This window comes from Phocoena sinus, chromosome 21 (assembly GCF_008692025.1).
Source record: "Phocoena sinus isolate mPhoSin1 chromosome 21, mPhoSin1.pri, whole genome shotgun sequence".
Classification (NCBI taxonomy): Eukaryota; Metazoa; Chordata; class Mammalia; order Artiodactyla; family Phocoenidae; genus Phocoena; species Phocoena sinus.
Genome location: NC_045783.1, coordinates 31365519 through 31386509, shown reverse-complemented (window position 1 = coordinate 31386509; position 20991 = coordinate 31365519). Strand labels below are relative to the sequence as shown.

The 20991-nt window shown below is 43.4% G+C and overlaps 1 protein-coding gene across 1 annotated transcript in view; it reads left to right on the top strand.

The window, feature by feature from the left end:
- The first annotated feature begins 1245 nt into the window (after positions 1-1245).
- The window catches only part of LOC116746884 (A disintegrin and metallopeptidase domain 3-like), a 92865-nt gene continuing 73119 nt past the window's right edge, over positions 1246-20991 (top strand). The window contains exons 1-4 of the mRNA XM_032618653.1: positions 1246-1303; positions 1794-1876; positions 5850-5905; positions 17689-17767. Of these exons, the coding sequence (XP_032474544.1) occupies positions 1246-1303; positions 1794-1876; positions 5850-5905; positions 17689-17767 (276 nt within the window). The remainder of the gene's footprint in view (positions 1304-1793; positions 1877-5849; positions 5906-17688; positions 17768-20991) is intronic.

Genomic DNA, 20991 nt, shown 5'->3' with positions numbered 1-20991 from the left:
GCAAGAGAAACAGCATTGCGTGGCCGGCCAGCCTCGCCACTGCGATGGCGGTTGACTGGAATCCGTGCAGCGAGCGCGCGGGGCCCTGCGCTCTAGGTCCCGTCGGGGAGAGGCGGGAGCGGAGGGGCGGGGAGGGAGGGCACGGAGGCCGGAGGGGAGGGGCTGGGAGTGAGGGCAGAGCAGAGGGGGGGCGGGGCTGGGAGAGAGGGCGGAGCGGAGGGGCGGGGCGGGGCGGGTGCGGAGGGGCGGGGAAGGATTGGAGTTGTCTGACCGGGCTGGAAGGCTACGTAGTATTCTACGTATAGTATGATGTCATTTGCAAAGTTATGTATTCAGTTCAAATTCTAGGGATCCAGACTTTTATTTCCAACAACCTGTTGAATACCTGATAGTCCACAAATGCCTGAAATTCAACATATCTTCAACCAAACTTATTATCTCCCAACTCCTGTACAAATCTGCTCCTTGTAAATGTGTTGCCACTATAATTTCAGTTGTCTAGTCATTAACAATTTCAGTAATCTTCATATAAAGTAGTCAACAAACCTGTCTTTTCTATATCTATTATAAGGGTAAACACAAATTTATAAAATAAAACATTAATTTTCTCTGGTACCAGAAATGAAAATGAAAAAGGACTCTTCTTTCTCTCTCTCTCTCTCTCTCTCTCTCTCTCTCTCTCTCTCTCTCTCTCTCTCTCTCACACACACACACACACACACACACACACACACACAGGCACAGGCACACAGACACTCCCTTTTCTTAGACAACTTCCTTTAAAAACATGTAATTGTTAATCCTTTCTCTGTCTCTTGAAGGTGTAAATCTTTTTGAAAATTAAGTGCGACTCTTGCCAGCTTTACATTCCAGGGATGTTTTTCTTAAGTACTTTGTAGTCATCTGTTGCAATCATAAGCATTATGGAAAATAAGTCTCTGTATCCCTGGCACCTCGGGATTTAGTCTCCAGCCTAGCCCCTCAGCTCCCTCCCAGCCCCTCTGCTCCAGGCTTCCAGTCCCGCCCCGCCCCGCCCCGCCCCGCCCTCCCTCCCAGCCCCGCCCCTCCCGCCCCGCCCCTCTGCTCTGCCCTCCCTCCCAGCCCCGCCCCTTCGCCCTCTCTGCCCTCCCTCCCCGCCCCTCCGCTCCCGCCCCTGCCCGACGGGACCTAGAGCGCAGGGCCTCGCGCGCTAGCTGCAGTTTCCAGTCAACCGCCATCGCTGTGGAGACGCCGGCTGGCCACGCAATGCTGTTTCTCTTGCTGCTCCTCTCAGGGCTGGGTCGGCTGACCTCCGCGGGCCATCGTAAGTGAGGACCCTGCTGGATAGGAGGGTGGCCCGTCGTCGCAGGGTCCCTTGGCGCGGGGGACGTCGCCCTCCTTGCTGCAGAAGCTCAGGCCAGACTGGGGAGAGTCCGGGGTCGGGTCCGAGCCCGCCCAGTTTCAGGCCCCTGGCGGGCCCGCTGGTCGGAGGGCTCTGAGCAGGACTGAGATAGTTGTCCCTCACTCCGGGACCCTGCGCCGCAGGAGGGGGCGCCTGTCTTCCAGGGAGGTGGGGGGAGGAGGGAGCCTGGATGGGGTCCTGGGAGCAGCCCTTCTTCACCTACCCAGGGCTGAGGTCAGCCAGCTCCGAGGGTCTCTGGACGGTGGTGGGGTAGTAACACTCCCGCTTCTAGAGGAACCTCTTCCTGGAATCCTGCGCAGTATGATTGTGTGTGTGTGCGCGTGCGTGCGCTCGGGCTTGGAAGATCCACGAGTGATATGATAGGAGAGGACACCTGTTTTCCTTACTGCAGACACTGAAACATCACTTATACAAATTACAGTGCCACAGAAGACTGGGACAAACACCAATGACGGCGGTGTTTCAGAAACGCATGTAATTAAGAAATCACTTAAAAGGTATGAGTATGTTATTTTTACTGGACTGCAAGACCCAAATCAATTCATGCATACCCCTTCATGAAATTTTGTGTCCTAATGACAGTGTTCAAGAGACGTTTTGGTTTTGTCTGAGGGAGAGCAAGTGTTTTGTTTTCATTCTCCCAAGTAATATATGAACGTTACGAAACAATTTTAAAACACAGACTCAGAGAAAAGAAATGCCCCGAATTCCTATCGCACAAAATGGCGTCTACAGTCCACTGTAGACTGTTTTCTAGAAAAGATGTACGTTTAAAAATACTTTTTGGGGGTTCCCTGGTGGCGCAGTGGTTGGGAATCCGCCTGCCAATGCAGAGGACACGGGTTCGAGCCCTGGTCTGGGAGGATCCCACATGCTGCAGAGCAGCGGGCCCCGTGAGTCACAATTGCTGAGCCTGCGCGTCTGGAGCCTGTGCTCCGCAACGGGAGAGGCCGCGATAGTGAGAGGCCCGCGCACCGCGATGAGGAGTGGCTCCCACTTGCCGCAATTAGAGAAAGCCCTCGCACAGAAACGGAAAGCCAACACAGCCAAAAATAAATAAATAAATAAATTAATTAAAAAAAAAAACCTTCTAAAAAATAAATAAATAAGTAAAAATAATTTCTACATTTAAAATACCTTCTATGTAAGTGAGGCCATACTAATCTTTAGCTTGTAGCATGGTTTTAAAATGGCAGTATATAAAACGTATCTTCATGCCTGTATTTACATACATAGGCATATATAAAGCTTTGTAAAAAGTAAAAGTAATGTTATTTCTGATCTGCTTAGAATAGTAAAGCATGTACATTGTAAAATTAAATCTAGACAGTACAGAGACGTTAAGAAAGTGAATGGCTGCCTCACTTTCTAAAGGCAGTAAGTTTGAAGGGAATGAAGTTTTAGAGACATACGTACACACATGCACATATACTTTTAATGATCATTTATGAGATTTGTAATTGGGTTTTTCATTTATGTGTAGAGTTAGGATTTATTTTTATGATAATAAATCCAGCCCTGTCATTATTTTTCCTAACTTCATGGTAACTTATGTGTAACATCATATAGTATTTCAAATTTTATACATGCAGGTAGTTTCATAAACCTTCCTGAATAGTCAATAGGATCAACAGGCAAACCACTATAAAAAATTTTGATAAGCATTGAAAAATGTCTACCGGAAAAGTTGCATTATATTTGACTCCCATTAACAGAAATCGTGACGCCTATCTTCCTGAGGCCTCTCCAGGTCTCTTCAGTCTTCTCATCTTTGCTCTTGTGTACATCCTAGTGAATGCTTCACTTTTAACAGGTATTTTTTGGTTAAACCTTAACAAAAGATGTCTTTCTGTATATTGACTATTTGAATCATTTTGTTAGTTGTCAGTTTCTTTCTGGTTTTGACTTCTTTTTTAATAAGAATTAGTAGCTTTGGATAGGACACTTCGTTTTCAAGAAGGAAGAAGTGTTGATGTAAACACACACAGGGATGGGAGAAGAATCCATTGATTAGAACCTCAGTGGCCAGATCGGAGAGGAATGTCCTCCAATGGCAGCTGAAAAACTGTACTAGACACTGGAGCAGGTTTTATAGAGTGGTCTACTTCTGACTGGCTCACTTTGTGGTACCAAGAAGCACCAGTGATTATGTATTTATAAAAGCTATCACACCCCCAAAATGAATATCTGGAGATGCTGAAATGTTTAGGAGAGTATAACGTACACTGGGAAGATGCTACCAAAAGAAAACATGAGGATCCATGATAGCAGGAAAAAGTATTTGGTACACACACGTGTGCGCATGCATACACACACACACACACCATTATGAGATAAGCATCATTACATAATAATAATAAAATATTCAGTTCCTAGGTAACATAAAAATTCTAAGTTTGTATGAATTTAATAAAATGTCCTCAGCATATATCAAATGAAAACTGATAGCACGACAGCGAGACATTTTCAAATCCATTTCCATAGAGAGATCTTAAAATGTTTTTCTCAATTTTATGATTGACCATAAAATTCTTCATAAAGAGAAAGAAAATTTGAACAACAAAAAGAAACTTTATTGATGGATAAAGTGAACGCAATGAAGTTTGTGTATTGTTTTCCCCTTTCTGTTCTATGTTAAGACTTGCTAGAGTCTAGGGATATCACACGTGAGGCATTTAGTAAATGATAAAACCTCTGGTGCAGCAAGACAAAGAGAATTCAGGCAAATGTCAGGAATCCGGGAAGCATCCGCAATGAGCTAGCTCTCCGCGAACCCAGCCTCTGTGCTCCTGGAACACTCTGAGTCTCTGGCTTGAAATCACAAGATTTATGGGAGGAAGTTTGGCTTTGGAAGAGCTCCTTGCAAAGCTTTCAGTGACTTTTTAAGTAGCCAAGCCAGTCTTGTCAAACTAGTTAGGGAAACACAACGGAAGCTAACCTTGGCCAGGGGAGTTTTGAACCCTACACAGTGCATTATAAATCTTACTGCCCTCTTCAGCCAAGAGTCAGAAACACCCAGACTTGTCGGTATCCCCAGAAATAGATAAGAGCTTTTCTAATCAAGCTGCACTTAATGCTCTATCTCCGTTGTAAATAATGCTTCTCGAGACTAGTTCTCATACTTTTCAAGAACATACAGTGTCATTCAACAGAATTGACCACAGCAAGGAAAATAAATAAATAAATGCAAATATGGATAGTACAGAACTCATCATCTGGCAACAATAGAATTAGGTTAAAACTTAACAGAATGACTGAAAAATGTATTTGGACATTTAAAAGTATACTTCTACGTGATTCATGGGTTGAAGGAGGAATCATAAGTCACAATGGATATTAAATAATAAACAATGAACGAGAATGAAGAAATTACAAAGAAAACTTTGAATTCCGCTCTGAAGATGGTATAGGAGCATAATTTATAGCCACAAATAATTAAACAAGTGACAAAAAATGGTCAGCAATTTAAAATTAGAAAAATAATTATAACCTTAAAATTCTTAAAGATGCTGCTTAAATTAAGAAGTAGAATTAATGAAAGACAAAAGTAAGCTGAAGTAGCCTGGATTCACAATGTCAAAAGTTGATTTCTGAGAAGAATATAAAACAGAACTTTTGGTGAGATAGACTAAAGAAAACGAAAAGGAGAAGGAAAAGATGTACTGTTAGAAATAAGACATACACAAATGTGGATTGGCCAATTGGATGTGAATTGCTAATATCATTGTTTAGGAATTGCCTTTTAACTTTCTTAATGGTGTCTTTAGGTGAACATCAGATTTTAGTTTAATTTTAGTTTCCTCTTAAAAGGGGACTTGCTCGGGGCTTCCCTGGTGGCGCAGTGGTTGAGAGTCCGCCTGCCGATGCAGGGGACACGGGTTCGTGTCCCGGTCCGGGAAGATCCCACATGCCGCGGAGCGGCTGGGCCCGTGAGCCATGGCCACTGAGCCTGTGCGTCTGGAGCCTGTGCTCTGCAACGGGAGAGGCCACAGCAGTGAGAGGCCCACGTACCACAAAAAAAAAAAAAAAAAAAGGGGACTTGCTTTGTATTGTTTAATTTTCCATTTATTTGCTCTAGAAATTGCAAAGTAGGAAAAGATAATAAAATTCAAGTTCCTTCAAAGGTTACTCAGCATTTCTAAATGTAACCATTTGAAGTTAAAAATTTGATTATGATAGTTAAATGCTAATGACTTATGCTCTTACTTTTGAAATAGATTTAGACTCCTAGATTTTATGTAAGTTTGATTATGATTAATTCTGTCACACATTCCAAGATTGAAGAAAGATAACTGTAACTATAATTATATATATATAATTTTGATACACTCATGATATAATACATGCTTATATGAAAGAGTACATATATTTTTAACAATTAGGGCTTCTGACTTTTAAGGATTTGAAATATCTAATAATTACATTCTCTCTGACTACTTTCCTGTAGGTCACCTATGCCATCAAAATTGACAGGAAAACATACACTCTCCACCTTGAAAAACAGTAAGTGGCCATGCTTCTTTTCATACAGTTGTTTTTACAATGACTACCTTAAATGGAGCCTAAATTTAGAGCCTAAATATGCAAGAGCATAGATGTTATATTTATTTAATATGTTAAGTCTTCTTGGTGATTCATGTCAGACTAGAATTTCGAGTCTTTATCTTTAGATTTTTAAATCTAATATTCAAACCCAACTGTAATTTAATGATATAAGTATTAAAGTATATCAGACACATGAAAATCATTTTATGTAACTCCTTAAAGTATAATTACAATTGCAACTGTCAAGGGAATAAGTTTATCTGTCCATGATTAATTTTATTTGTTTCATGTCATTTTACACAATTATATGATTTTTAAGCATTTTATTTGATATTACACTCTAGTTTTGTCTCATTTTGCTATAGGATATATTTTTAATCTCTTCAGTTTCTACTTCCACTCTGTGAGGAAACCAGTATCAATATCCTGTGTGTATCATTCCATGATTTTCTATTTTAAATTTCATCTTTACCTGAAATAAAACATATAGAAACCTACCAGAAAAGGGTTTTTTTTGTTTTGTTTTGTTTTCTTGCACAAATGAAAATAGTGTTCTGCAAGTGTCAGGTCTTATCTAATAATGGCACTTATTTTCTTGCTCTATGTATAAATTTTTACTCATTTTAATGGATGAGATCCCATAGTATGTAATATTGATGGGTAATGAAGTTATTTCCAGGGAAATTTTGTTTCATAGTCTTGATATTAATAAATGGGCTTCTGGATCAAGCAGGATGAGTGCTGATAATAGTAATAATAATAAATAGTAATAATGAAAGCAACTGACATTTATTGAGCACGTACCATATTCCAGGCGTATTTCTAAGCAATTTGCAGGTAGTAACTGATTAATTTTCACAACCACCTCTAAGGTAGGCCTTCTTTATTACTCACATTTTATAGCATGTAAAGATTTTGAGAGATATTGCCAGTTACTTTCTAAAAACCGTAGCAGTTTAGATTTCCAAAAGCATGCGTGATGTACTAAAATGTATCTCATCTTAATGTCAGGTTGTATTTCCCTAAATGATTTCTCTAAATAGTTATTGGCTAGTTCATTTTCCTGTATGGGGTTTGCCTATCACGTAGTTTTCTCATTATATTTCTTATCATTTTAATATACTTTATTTTTTAGAGCAGTTTTAGGTTCCCAACAAAAGTGAGTGGAAGGCGCAGGGATTTCCCGTATATCCTTACACCCCACACGTGCATAGCTTCCTCCGTTATCAACATTCCCCACCAGAGTGATGTATTTGCTGTAGCTGATGATCCTGCATTGACACATCATTCATTATCACCCAAAGTCCGTAGTTTATATTAGCATGCTATTTTTTATATTGTTTCTTTTCCATGAATGAATAAAGATAAAAAAGGAAAATTCTGAGATTAGTATAAACAGTTAAGTTCTTACCATGAATGATGCACATATAAGCATTTCCCCTACATATTAAAAAAAAAGGGTACATGGCCATAATAATGAAATCTGTTATTCCCATACCCAGACGTCTTCAATCGTCTCACTCCGCAGTGCCGATTACCATTATATTGCCACATATTCTTCTGCCATATTTTTAGGGTCTTTCATCCATATGTCTAAAGATCAATAAAAATCATGTTCTGATGCGTCCTTCAAATAGACATGAATGGAACAAGAGTGTATATTCCATTATACAATTTGTTACGGTGGATCAGAAGGGTAGGTAAGGGTGGACCTTAACATGGTGAATCACAAAAGTGACCCCAATTCTTTACCTTTCCCTGTATTTTCACTCTTTGCCATATAACTTTGAGGTTCTCTCATCAAGAAGTGGAGTGTATACAGCTCAACAACTACCTCACACTCATTCTTCATGGGTGTGAAGAGCCCAAGGTTAGAAGGGCTCTGTGCTTGGATTCATGCTCTTCTGATGCTATCCTGAGATTCTTAAAACTTTTGAATGAGAGACCCCGCATTTTCATTTTACTTTGGGGGCCTGGCAAATTACTAGCCCAGTTTGGGGCTATGTCACTTACTTTGGCCAGAGAGATGTTGGCTGCCTTGATTCCAACACAGGCTTGAAAAAGCTGTCACGCTTTTCTGCTTTCCATCTTGTCTGTCATCCCCATGAGAATATGCTGGGGCTTAGCTTGCTGGACGATTAAAGACATGTGGATCACAGCCACGGTGCTCTATTTATCCCTACAGCAGCCAACATTCAGCTGAATCCTGTACCACTGAGCAAGCCTGGCCACAATTAGCAGAGCTGCCATGGCTACCCGCACATGACCCACAAGTGTGAGCAATAGGTACTTATTTAAGGTCGGATCTTAACAAACGGCACCGCGAAACAGAGGAAAGCTTCAAGTGAGCTTTATTAGGGAGCGCTCCCGGGCGAGGTTCACTGGTCTGAGAGAAAGGGGCCAGAGAAGTCGCACCCGGGCGAGGGTTGGGCAAGATTTTATAGGGGAAGAAGGGAAAGCGGTGTGGTGAATCTGGGAGGGCGCAGGGTATTCCTCATTTGGTGGTCTTTTGGGTATCCTGGGGGACCGTTAGTCCCGCCCCTCGAAAGGCGGGAAGGCTGGGCTGGGTTCAAAGTCCCCAGGTCAGTTCCTGGAACTGGGTGGTCCGGAATGTCTCCAGGGCAATTTCTGGAACTGGGTGGTCCGGAGAATTTCGGTCTGATGCAACCTGTGAATCTGATTGTGTTCCCCTGCCTCGGGCCAGTTGGCCTTATATCCCGACATCTTTGGTGTAATGGGGCGGCGTTCTGATCTCTGGCTACTTCATGCTGAGTGGGGGCGTCGAAAGGGGAGTCGGGCGACCAGAGGTCCGAGGCCTAGGGGAGACCAGTGAGGGGTTCTGTAGGAAGCAAGTTGTAAGGACCGAGGAGCATTTGGTTTGTGGCCACCCGAGAGACTCCCTCCATGCTCCTGCGAAGGAACCTAAGAAAACAGGGAGCAAACGTGAGCAAGATACAGATGAGAATTAAGGGGCCTAAGATTGGTGTTAGCCAGGTATAGAGGGCGGATCGCCACCAATCGGGGACTGGGGAGGCGGACTGTTGGTGTTCGCATTGGAGTTCTTCTCTTAAGCGATGGAGGGCTTTTACGTTGTCTTACGTTGTCTTCGAATCCTGTTTCATTGATGTAATAGCAGCATTCCTCCTGTAGGAAGAGGCAGGTACCTCCTTTGTCGGCCGTCAGGAGATCCAGGGCTCGTCTATTTTGGAGGGCAACTTGGGCTACTGAGGTGATCTGGCGCTGGAGGGAGGTGATGGAGGCGGCAAAAGCCTCGATGGCTAGCTGGAGTTTCTGTTCTAGGTCACGGGATGTTGAGACACTGTGTGTTAGGGCTCCTCCCCGGATGCCCGCAGCAACGAGAGAGGAGGCCAGGGAAATGCCTGCGACCATAGGGAGAAAGATGGCCGTTTGGCCCTTAGAGAGGTCGAGGGCTCACGTGAGTGCTATCAGTTAAGCCCTTTGAGAGGTTGTCCCTTCTGGGAGGCTGTTAGCCTTGATAATAGTTGAGATAGTTACCACCGCATAGGCTGCCCGTCGGCGTCTGTCAGGACTGAGTATTGAGCTACCGTCCACAAAGAGAGTGCGGTCCGGATTTGAAAGAGGGGTGGCAAAGAGTCCCTCTCTTGGTGGTTTGAAGGGTTCTATGACATGAGGGCAGGAATGGGATGGAAAAACCCCGGTGCCAGAGATAGGCAGGAGGGAAGCCAGGTTCAGGCGAGGGGAGAGATCAAGAGAAATAGCTGGGTTTTCAATGAATAGTAGGTGGAACTCCTGGATGCGGGAGGGGCCCAGGAGGAAGAGAGACTTGTGGCCTCGGAGGTCGACCTACCAGCCGGTGGGAGGAAAGCACGCTTAGTGGGTGGGCCAGAGTCAGTTTGAGTGTTTGTTTGGTCAGTTCGGCTGCTGCTGCTAGGGCCCGAAGGCATGGTTGCCATCCCCGCATGGTTGGGTCTAGCTGTTTGGAGAGGTAAGCCACGGGGCGGTAGGAAGGCCCTACAGGCTGGGCAAGGAGTCCAGTGGCTATTCCGGCCCGTTCATCCACAAAAAGGTGAAAAGGTCGGTTTGGGTTGGGCAGAGAAAGGGGAGGAGAAGATATCAGAGCGTTATGGAGGGTGAGAAGGCCTGCTGAATGGTGGAAGGAGAGGAGAGGGGTCCTTGAGGGGGGTTTCTTTAGCGGCTAGATATAAGGGTTTAGCGAGGAGAGCAAAGTTAGGGATCCAGTGTCGGAAAAATCCTGTAAGGCCCAAAAAGGAGAGAATTTGTTCCGCTGTTTCCGGAGGCTGGAGTTCACGGATAATCCAGGTGCGACCGGCTGTTAGACCTTTTGTGGTAGGGGTAAGGTGGAGCCCCAGGTAGGTTACAGAAGATACAGATAACTGAGCCTTGGCTGGGGAGACCCGATAACCGCGAGGGACAAGGTAATTGAGGAGATCTGCAGTATGTTGTCTTGAGAGGCTGAGAGATGGGCTACAAAGGAGGAGGTCATCTACATATTGAAGGAGTGTGCTGGGGGTAAGGGAGCAGGAAGTGAGGTCCCGTGCCAGCGCCTGACCGAAGAGGTGAGGACTGTCGCGGAAGCCCTGGGGAAGAACTGTCCAGGTGAGCTGACTGGAAGTATGAGTATCCGGACCCGTCCAGGTAAAGGCGAAGAGGAAATAGGACTTGGGATGTAGGGGGATAGTGAAAAAGGCATCTTTGAGATCCAGAAACATAAAGTGGGTTGTGGATGGGGGGATATGGGAGAACAAGGTTGTATGGGTTTGGTACTACTGGGTGGAGAGGAATTATGGCCTCATTGATTATTTGGAGGTCCTGGACCAGGCAATAATCCCCAGAGGCCTTGCGGACAGGCAGGATGGGGGTGTTGCAGGGAGAGTCAGTGGGGATAAGGAGTCCCTGGTTTAGGAGTCTGGTGATAATAGGTTGTAGGCCCCTAAGGAGAGTCTCAGAGATGGGAAATTGGGGCCCTGATGGAAATTGGAGGGGTCCTTTAGGCGGATGAGGACGGGGGAATGGTGTGTTGCTATTATGGGCTTAGAAGTATCCCAGACTTGGGGATTGATTGGGTTCGGTGTGATTGGAAGAGGGGGATAGGAGGGCGAGGGTTCTAAAGACAGGCGGAGAAGAGGAAGCAGGAGTTGGGAGGAGGGGACCTTAGGGTCAAGTCTAACCAGCTGGAGGGAGGCCCCTAAGTGGAAAAGGATATCTCGGCCTAGCAAGGGAACTGGGCAGGATGGTATGACTAAGAAAGAATGAGTAAAAGGGAGTCCTTCGATATGACATGGGAGTGGACCGGTCTGGAGTGGGAAGGATGGTTTGCCATCAATACCCATGACCGAGATCTGGGAAGGAGAAACTGGCCCGGAATAAGTAGGCAGGACCGAATAGGTAGCCCCCGTGTCCACCAGAAATGAGATGGACTTACCCGCTACCTGTAGCGTTACCCTGGGCTCGGCGAGGGTGATGGGGGTCTTCGAGTCTGGGCGCCGTCAGTCGTCAGCCAATCCCAGCAGTTCGAGTGGTAATGCCGTTGGGTCGGCCTGCCCCCAGCGTGGAGACACTGAGGGAGGGCCAGTCGTAGGGCAGTCACTCTTCCAGTGGCCCGTTAGCCCGCAGCTGGGACAGGGCTTAGAAGGAGGTTGGGGATTGGGACATTGGCGAGCCCAATGGCCTTCTTTTCTGCATTCAAAGCAGGCCCCCGGCGGGGTTGACTTTTGCGTACCCCGTGGATGCTGTGATCCATGGGAGATGGCCGGCCTTAGGGCGGCTACAAGAGCTTGGGTTTGGAGGGCCACCTTCTGGTGCATCCGAGCCTGTCGGCTGGATTCTGCCAAATCCTCACGGCCATTATAGACTTTAAAGGCCATTCTTACCAGATCTCGAATAGGGGTTTGAGGGCCGTCTTCTGCCCGTTTTAATTTCTTTCGGATGTCCGGGGCTGATTGCGTGATAAAATGGGTGGCTAGGACTGCTGCGCCTGCCGGGGTGTCGGGATCCAGCCGGGTGTAGAGAGTTAAGGCCTCTGTAAGGCGATTGAGAAAGATAGCTGGATTTTCGTTAGGTTCTTGGGTTATCTCTTTTAGTTTTTCAAAATGGATTACCTTATGAGCGGCAGCCTGCATGCCAGCCAGGAGGCATTGGATCATGAGGTCGCGTTTACGGCGGCCAACTTGGCCATCCTGATTAAGTCCAGCCTGGATCAGTGCCAGGTACAGCAGTCGCTCCGACAGGCATGGAGTTGTCGGTAAGGTGAACCTGATCTGCATGGTTTCGGGCAGCAGTTTGAATTCTTTGCCTTTCATCAGGGGTTAAGGTAGAGGACAGAACCACAAAGATATCATGCCAGGTTAGATCGTAAGCTTGAGATAAATAGCGAAATTCTTTGATGTAGCGGGAAGAGTCGGCAGAAAAGGAGCCTAATCGCTTTTCTATTTGAGAGACATCTTGGAGAGAAAAAGGGACATGGACTCTGACCAGTCCTTCCGCTCCTGCTACCTCCCTCAGAGGGCAGAGGAGATTTGGATCTTGGGAGTCGTGAGAGCGTGTAAGCAAGGGGCATGGGAGGAGAAACCGTTGAGGGAGGCGGGGGATCGGTTGGAGGGGCCAGAGCGGGTTCGGGAGGAGGAGTGACCGCTTCAGGGTAGGGTGGAGGTTGGAGAGGAGTTCTGAAGGGGGAAGTGGTAAGAGATTCGGGAGGGTCGGTTAGTGGGGAGGAATCCAAGGGGATTGAGGTTTTGGATGGAGGAGATGTTTGTTTGGCAAGGAGGATTTGAGAGGTAGAACAATTGACGCAAAGGGAGGGGCGGGAGCGCAAATACCAGAAGGCCTGAACATAGGGGACCTCGGACCATTTGCCCGTCCTGCGGCAGTAATTATCTAGATCACGGAGGATGTTAAAATCGAAAGCCCCTTCAGGATTGATTGTCTAGAGGATATTGTGGCCAGGCCACAGTGGAATAGAAAATAAGCCGTCGGCAACGGAGATCTTGGGAGAAGCCGAGAGCTGTAAAATTGGCTAGGAGACATCCCAGGGGCGTCTTAGGACCTGGTTTAGATTGCGAGGTTCCCATGACCCCCAGTCTGTCCCTGAGTGAATGGAGAGGGAGAGAGGCGTCCCTGGTCTCAGTCTCCAATTCACGTCAGGTCGGAGGGCGGTCAGGCGGTTGGGACGTCTCCACCGTTGCCCGAGGCCCGGAGAGAGGACGGAGGAATCCCGGACGCGGCCGCAATTAAGGACAGGGAGTCCGGTGGGCAGGGACTCTGAGGGTCGGAGGGAACAAGGGAGGGGGACTTACCCCGTTTTCTGCCGGGTCGGGTGGATGAGTAGAGGTTCCCTGGTTGTCTCCTGGGGGAGGGGAGGAGCGGCCCGCGCCGTAACCCGCGGGACTTGGTACCCCTCCCGGGTTTCGGCACCAAATGTAAGGTCGGATCTTAACAAACGGCACCGCGAAACAGAGGAAAGCTTCAAGTGAGCTTTATTAGGGAGCGCTCCCGGGCGAGGTTCACTGGTCTGAGAGAAAGGGGCCAGAGAAGTCGCACCCGGGCGAGGGTTGGGCAAGATTTTATAGGGGAAGAAGGGAAAGCGGTGTGGTGAATCTGGGAGGGCGCAGGGTATTCCTTATTTGGTGGTCTTTTCGGGTATCCTGGGGGACTGTTAGTCTTGCCCCTCGAAAGGCGGGGAAGGCTGGGCTGGGTTCAAAGTCCCCAGGTCAGTTCCTGGAACTGGGTGGTCCGGAATGCCTCTAGGGCAGTTTCTGGAACTGGGTGGTCCGGAGAATTTCGGTCTGATGCAACCTGTGAATCTGATTGTGTTCCCCTGCCTCGGGCCCGTTGGCCTTACACTTATTAGTGTTCGTTGTGCAACATTTTGCATAATATTATTTGTTGAGATTCATTCATAATGATGTGTGCAAAACGGGTTTGTTTTTTAAAATGCATATGTAGCCATAAAATGAATATATCCCATTAATTATTTATCCTCCCATATTTATAGCAAGAACAGCTCTATCATGGACATCCTTGACCATGACTTCCTGGGCCCCAGTGAAATTGATGGATTATAAATAAGAAATTTCTCAAGTGCTATATAATGCCAGTTTTTTTCTTCAAAAGCCTTATAACCAAGTTTTACTCATGCCAATAGCTTAAAAGTGTTTCTGTTCTCCACATTCTCGACAAAATGAATATCTTCACACACTTATTTTTGTTAATTAGTGGATGACAAATGCTGTTTTATTGTTGTTTTAATATGCACTTCACTGGTTATTAATAACACTTAGTATCTTTTCCAGTGTTTACTGACCGTTCTCATTGATTTGCTTTTCCTGAGATTTTTTTTTTTTTTTTTTTTTGCCAGGGGCGGGGCGGTCGTTATTTTTTATTCATTTGTTTTGAGTTATTTATTTTCAATCTATGGCTTTATCTTTCTGTTTTTCTGGGTTTTGTTCCATGATCTATCGTGGGAAGTTTTGTTTTCTGTAGATATTAACACTTTATCTCCTCTATATGTTGCAATTATGCCACCTACACTATTGATTGTCTTCTTCCTTTGTTTTTGGGATTTATTGCTATAAAATGAAATTTTCATATAATCATTATATTCATATTTTCTATCCTAGGTTCTCAGATTCCTCTCTTGTGTCTGTTAGAAGTGATAGCATCACATTCGTATAGTATTTCTTAAAATTCTTTTTCCACTTAAGATGTAAATTCATAGCTTTCAGTTTCTTTAACAACAGTATTGCATTTTCCAACTTTCTTCAAAGCTTCTTTTTACTTTTTTTTTTTATTGCAGCTTTATGCTGACTCAGGTATCATTTAGTTAGAATAACTTCAGATTATTTTCTTCAGATGGAATCTGCAGGTGGCATGCTTCCTGAATCGGTGCATGTCTGCAGATGTCTTTCTTGTTCTCATAACTGAATGACATTTGGCAATGTGTAGAATTTGTGAGTCATATTTCTTTTCTATAAATTTTTGCAATTTGATATAGTCTGTGTGAAGTGAGTTTTCCAGCAATTTCTGTATGTGGGTGAGTGTGAGTTTGTGTGTGTGTGTGTGTGTGTATTACATTAATACTCCCTAATATATCCCAAGTCCCTAAATTTTTCATTTTAATTTTCAGTCCCTACGCATTTTTTTTTTCTTCTATGGGAAATCATTGCTTTCATCCTGGGTCTTACTTGTCTGTGTTCCATATCATAGTTTTTTCTACAACTATGATCAAATCTTTATTTTTGACATGCATTTTACCAGCATTTGTTTTCTGTTGGCTAGACCTATAATTCTGTTCACAGTAAGCAAATTCTCTTCGATACATTTATTGAGTTATTTAATATTAACTGACATGTGTTTTAGTTTCAGAGTATACTTTTTTCTCTTGGAATGATCTCCTTGGAATGCTTATTCATTTCTCTTGAAATTAAGATTATTTTGTTCATCAATGCTTCTTCATTTGGAACTAACTTTTAAGTTTTGCATACTTTTTATTGTTCATTTTCCTTTCATTGGACATTGTTTTTCTTTCAGTGCTCATTTGTATTTTTGTTATGTCACTGATTAAGGCAGACTGTTTTGTTGTTTCATACAGAAGCCAAAAGTATGCCTTTGAAAAAGGGCCCAGGATGAATAAACTTGCAAACAAAATTTTTATCCTTTTAATAATGCTTGTCAAATATCTGTTAAGGTTTTTAATCTCTAATTCCTTTTTCCTGGGAACTACTTCTGGATTCCCACTTCCACCACCTCCATTTAAATGCTTACAGTTATTAAAAGGTGGCTCTGCCCTTGTTTCAGAATTCACGTTCTAGATGCTTGCACCTAAACCAACCCAGTCCATGCAGTTTTTCCTTAAATATATGTGGAATATAAACTGACAGATACCAGTTTTTCTCCGGGAACCTCTCTGGTTTTGTTATTGGAATTGAAGAAAAGGAAAAGTTTTCAAGAAGGAGAGGAAATAGATTGTTACAGGATATTGAATATAGTTACCTGTGCTATACAGCAGGTCCTTGTTGTTTATCTGTTTTGCATACAGTATTGTGTGTCTGTTTAGTCCAAACTCCTAATTTATCCCTCCCCTCCTTTCCCCTTTGGTAACCTTAAGTTTGTTTTCTATGTCTGTGAGTCTATTTCTGTTTTATAAAGGAGATCATTTGTATCATTTTTTTTAGATTCTACATATAAGTGATATCATAGGATATTTGTCTGCCCAACTTACTTTTCTTAGTATGATAAAAGAATCTGAAAAAGAATATATATATATGTATGTGTGTGTGCATATACATATATATGTATATATGACTGAATCACTTTGCTGTACACCTGAAACTAGCACAACATTGCAAATCAACTATACTTCACTAAAAATTTTTAAAAAAGAATGAGAGGACGTGAAGGAGATAAGAAAAGTAGTGGTGAAAAAAAAGTAGTGGTGAAAAAAGTACTCTGTTAATGCTCTAGTTTCTCTTCCATTCTGGCCTTCAAACCTTCTTGATGTTTGGAATCCATGAGAAATCCCAGTGTCACTGTTATGGACTAGGGTCCTTGGACTCTTTAATCAATAGAAATTGATAAGTGGCCAGAGAAGGAATTCAGGCAAGGCTTTGTTGAGGCTCAGTGCTGCAGCAGGAGGGAGTGAAAACAAGTGACAGGTTCCCTGGCTCACTCTCCGAGGAAGGTGGGCTGGATCCTTAAGTGGGGTGAAGGTAGGGGCAGATTGGTGGTCTGCCCACTCGCCTGGTGGTGCTATGTGCAGGGATCATGTGCAGTAAGTACCCTGCTTTTGCTCCTGGCACCTCCGGAGTGGCAGTCGGTTTGTGGCCTTTGTGTGTCTTATTGTTCATAATTACCCAGACTGCACATGCAGGTAGTTAGTTTTAGTCCCTTAGAGTCCCTCTGTCTTCTGTTGCTCGAGGAGACGTGTGTCCAGGCCAAGCGCTCCAGTAAAGGGTCCCGGGTCCCAGCCTGTCTCATCCCTACAGTAAATAACGATGTTAGATTGTTCCATGATAATCACCATCCTCCTTGTAAGAAGATTTTAGTTCCATACCCTGTTTATGTCACGTTTTTCTATAGAAATAACGTATGAAATTTGAGCAAAAGACTAGAATCCCGCTTCTAAACAAAGGCTTTAAGATCTATCGTGTGCTTCTACAATTTTTCTCCTTCTGCTACGAGAAAAGCATGTTCCGTGGAGGGACCATGCCGTTTCCTAGGTTCCAGAATGAAGGCAATGTGGAGCTGAACCTGCAGTAACCTTGTGAAGAACATTCATTGTAATTTTAAGGCACTGGGAATTTGGAGGATGCGTTGTAGCACAGCATAACTTCACAGAAACAAGCTAATGAAATAAGCATGTATTTTTTTGATTGTTTTTTATCAATCCATGGCTACTTATTAGCAAACTTTAACTAAGAGATTTACTCCATGAGATGTATTGATGGTTGAATCTATAAAAGAAAATTTTGTTGAGGGAATCTGGAAGTCCTGGATTTTACTAGACAGCAATCTGTGTCATTCCAGTGCCCACACTGGTATCCGGTCATCCTGGTTCTTGCTTTCTCTTATATACATAATGCGCTATCAGAAAGAAAGCTAGATAACGGAGAGATGAGCCCATTTAATTTTTGCGTATTTGAGCTTATAAAATGAAATGTAAGTTTGTTTAATTTCATGACTCTGGAAGTTACTTTCACTAATGCTATTATTACAACGAAGTATTACTATTTTGGTTGAATTAGGTCATTTTTAGACTCTCATTTCCTGGTGTATTCATACAACAAGTCAGGGATATTGTATCCAGATTCTTCATTTGTAAAGGTAAGTTTTACTTTATGTTGTGTAGAATTTTATTGTTATGTGGTGAACGTGCCATTGGTGGGAAGAAGAAAAATGCTTTATACTCGGCTGAATTACTGGGCAAACAGATTGATCACAAACCCAAACGTAATGTGGCAATTGCTCTGAAAGCGTATAGAATAGAATGACTACCTTTAAAACTTGGAACTCAGGAATCACTTACCTGAAAAGGTCATTTACACTCTCTGGAAGTAGGAGTAGGAGTTTGAGAGGGGGAAAAAAGTGGGGAAAGGAACTAAGAAGCCACTGAACACAGGGAGAAGTTTTGATGGAGGTACCATAGGACCTGAGCAGTGGAGGGAACAGTGGAAACCACTTTACAGAAAGAGCACAGGAAAGTGAAGTTGCAAAAGCAATTTGAGTACAGAATCTGAATAGGTTTACATGAAAAACACAGGAATTTGAATTCTATCCCAAAATGCAGGTAAGAGTCAAGAAATGCTTAAAAGTATGCGAGAAAGTTGGCTTTAGCCTAAGATACGTATTTTGCCAGAATAGATGATGGGGAAGAGGCAAATGCTAGTGATTGGTCAGCTTCTGTTGCTGTGTTGCAATTGAAAGAGAATGAAATTTAAAATATGGTAACTCATACAACATTTGTCTTTCTCGCCATCTACAAGTAGAAAGCAGGACAAAAGCCATGAGACACTTGTTTACAGACATTTGACAATTAAAAAAAAAAATCAGGAAATCTCTCTCTGACAGAAGGAAAGCATGGAAGGCGAATCTCACCCTGAACTTGGCCCTCTGACTGGAAATAATGTCTTAACTATAGCACAAGGGTGGAAGCAAACAGGACTCTTTAAGAATTTGGATTTTAAGAGTTTTTAAGAATTTGGGCTGCTGAAGCAGCTGGAACTTGCAGGACCCAGGACCAGAGAAAAAAGGGACTCTGTTGATGTACATTTTTTCAGAGAAGGGGAGTTGTCCTTTGTTCCCTGACTGAGGATTAGACAGCATGTGTGGTGGGTAAGACGCTACTGAAGGGTCGAGAGTGAAATGGAGATAATACTAACCGACGGAACAGTGTTGGGAGATGTTGGATTTTCAGGGCAGGCAGTGTAAAGTGACCTTGCTAAAACCCCAGACGTTCAGCTGAGACAGAAAGGCTGAGTGTCTGAAGGAAGGATCAAGCTCTAGAGTAAGAGACACTCTTGGTCTCCCCCATTCCCCACCTCAAAGCCTAAAACACAGCGCGGAGACGATTGTGGATGGTTACCATTAAATTAATTGCCATCTGACACAAACTGTGATGCTCTGTAAAGGGTTAAGCCATAGCCGAGGAAGGAAAGAATGCGATAAGTTCAGAAATCAATGAGAGAGAAAAAGGAGAAAGAATGGAATCATTAAAGCTCTGAATTTAGTTGTTTCAAAGGACTAATAAAATTAATAACCCCCAGTATGACTTATCTAGATCAGAAACAAATTCCACCAATATTAGGGGTGAAAGGAGATATTGCTAGTCATACAGAAGATAAAATGATATCTTGGAGAATTATGCCAGCTTTATGCCAATAAATTTGATGATTTAGATGAAATGGACAGCTTCCTTGAAAAGTACAACTTATCAAGATTGAGAGAAGTAATAGAAAATCTCAATCCCTTGAATTCTATTTTTTTTTTTTTTTTTTTTTTTTTTTTTTTTTTTTGCGGTACGTGGGCCTCTCACTGTTGTGGCCTCTCCCACTGAGGAGCACAGGCTCTGGACGCGCAGGCTCAGCGGCCATGGCTCACGGGCCCAGCCGCTCCGCAGCATGTGGGATCCTCCCGGACCGGGGCACGAACCCTTGTCCCCTGCATCGGCAGGCGGACTCTCAACCACTGCGCCACCAGGGAAGCCCTTGAAATCTATTTTTAAAAGTTGAATTCCTCAACAACTACTTTCCACAAAGAAACACCAGGTTTAGTTTTTCTCATACTTCACCAACCGAGAGTTTGGCTCTTCGGATTTTAAGCGATTGAAAAGAATGCTTCTGTGAACGTTCATGTACAGTTGTGTAGGTGTGCAGTTTTATTTCTTTGGGATACATACCCAGGAACATCATTGCCAGATCATATGGTGAGTGTATATTCACTTTTGACAGAAATTACCAATCTTTTCTCCAGAGTGGCTGGAGTACCATTTTAACTTTCTGCTGACAGTGAATGAGAGAGAAAAGAGTATCTGCATTCTTGCCATTTTGTTTGCTATTTAAATTTTATTTTCGCCATTGTGATAGATGTGTACTTTATCTCATGTAATTTTGACTGGCGTTTCTCTGATGACTAGTGATGTTGATTATAGTTTCACGAGCTTGTTTGTCACTTTTTGTGAAATATCTGTTAATGTCTTTTGCCCATTTTCTCGTTGGACTTTTCTCGTTGGTTGGTTTTTCACTACTGACCTTTGAGGAGTTTATATATTCTAATTATAGGTCCTTTACCAGATATGCGGTTTGCAGATGTTTGCTCCCAGTCTGTAATTTGTCCTTTCATCCTCATCATAAGGTCTCTGATCGAGCAGAATTTCTCCATTTTGATGAGAGTTAATTTATCAACTTTTCCTTTATGAATGGTAATTTGGCTCTCAAACCTAAGAAATCTATGTTGCCCTAGAGTTCCTGAAGATTCTGTGTATTTTTATTTTCTAAAAGTGTTATAGTTTTATTTACATTTAATGGTGTGTTCACCTGAGGTGATTTTGTATGAAGTGTGAGATTTGGATCAAGGTTCACTCACTTGACCAGGGATGTGGAATTGTTCCAACACTATTTCTAGAAAGGGTTGTTCTTCTGCATTGAGTTGCTTTTGCACCTTTGTCAAAAAGTCGGGGGCGGGGTCATACTGATGCGGATATATTCCTGGGTTCTTTATTCTGTGCAGATCTTCCATGTGACTCTCCTTCTGCCAGTATCCTGCTGTCTTCTTCAGTTTGCCTGCATATTCAGCATTTATGTTGACTAGAGTGATTCCTTCCGCTTTATTCTTGTTCAAGATTTTCACACTATTCTAGATATTTTTCTTTTTCATATAAATTTTAGACTAAACTGTCCTCTGTGTGCAAACAACCTTGCTAGCATCGTGATAGACACTGTTAAACCTACAGTTGAATTTGGGGAGAATAGGCATCTTTATTCTGTTGATTCTTCCAACTGTGAATGCAGTAAGAATCTCCATTTGTTTGGTCCTTTTTAAAATGTCGTTCA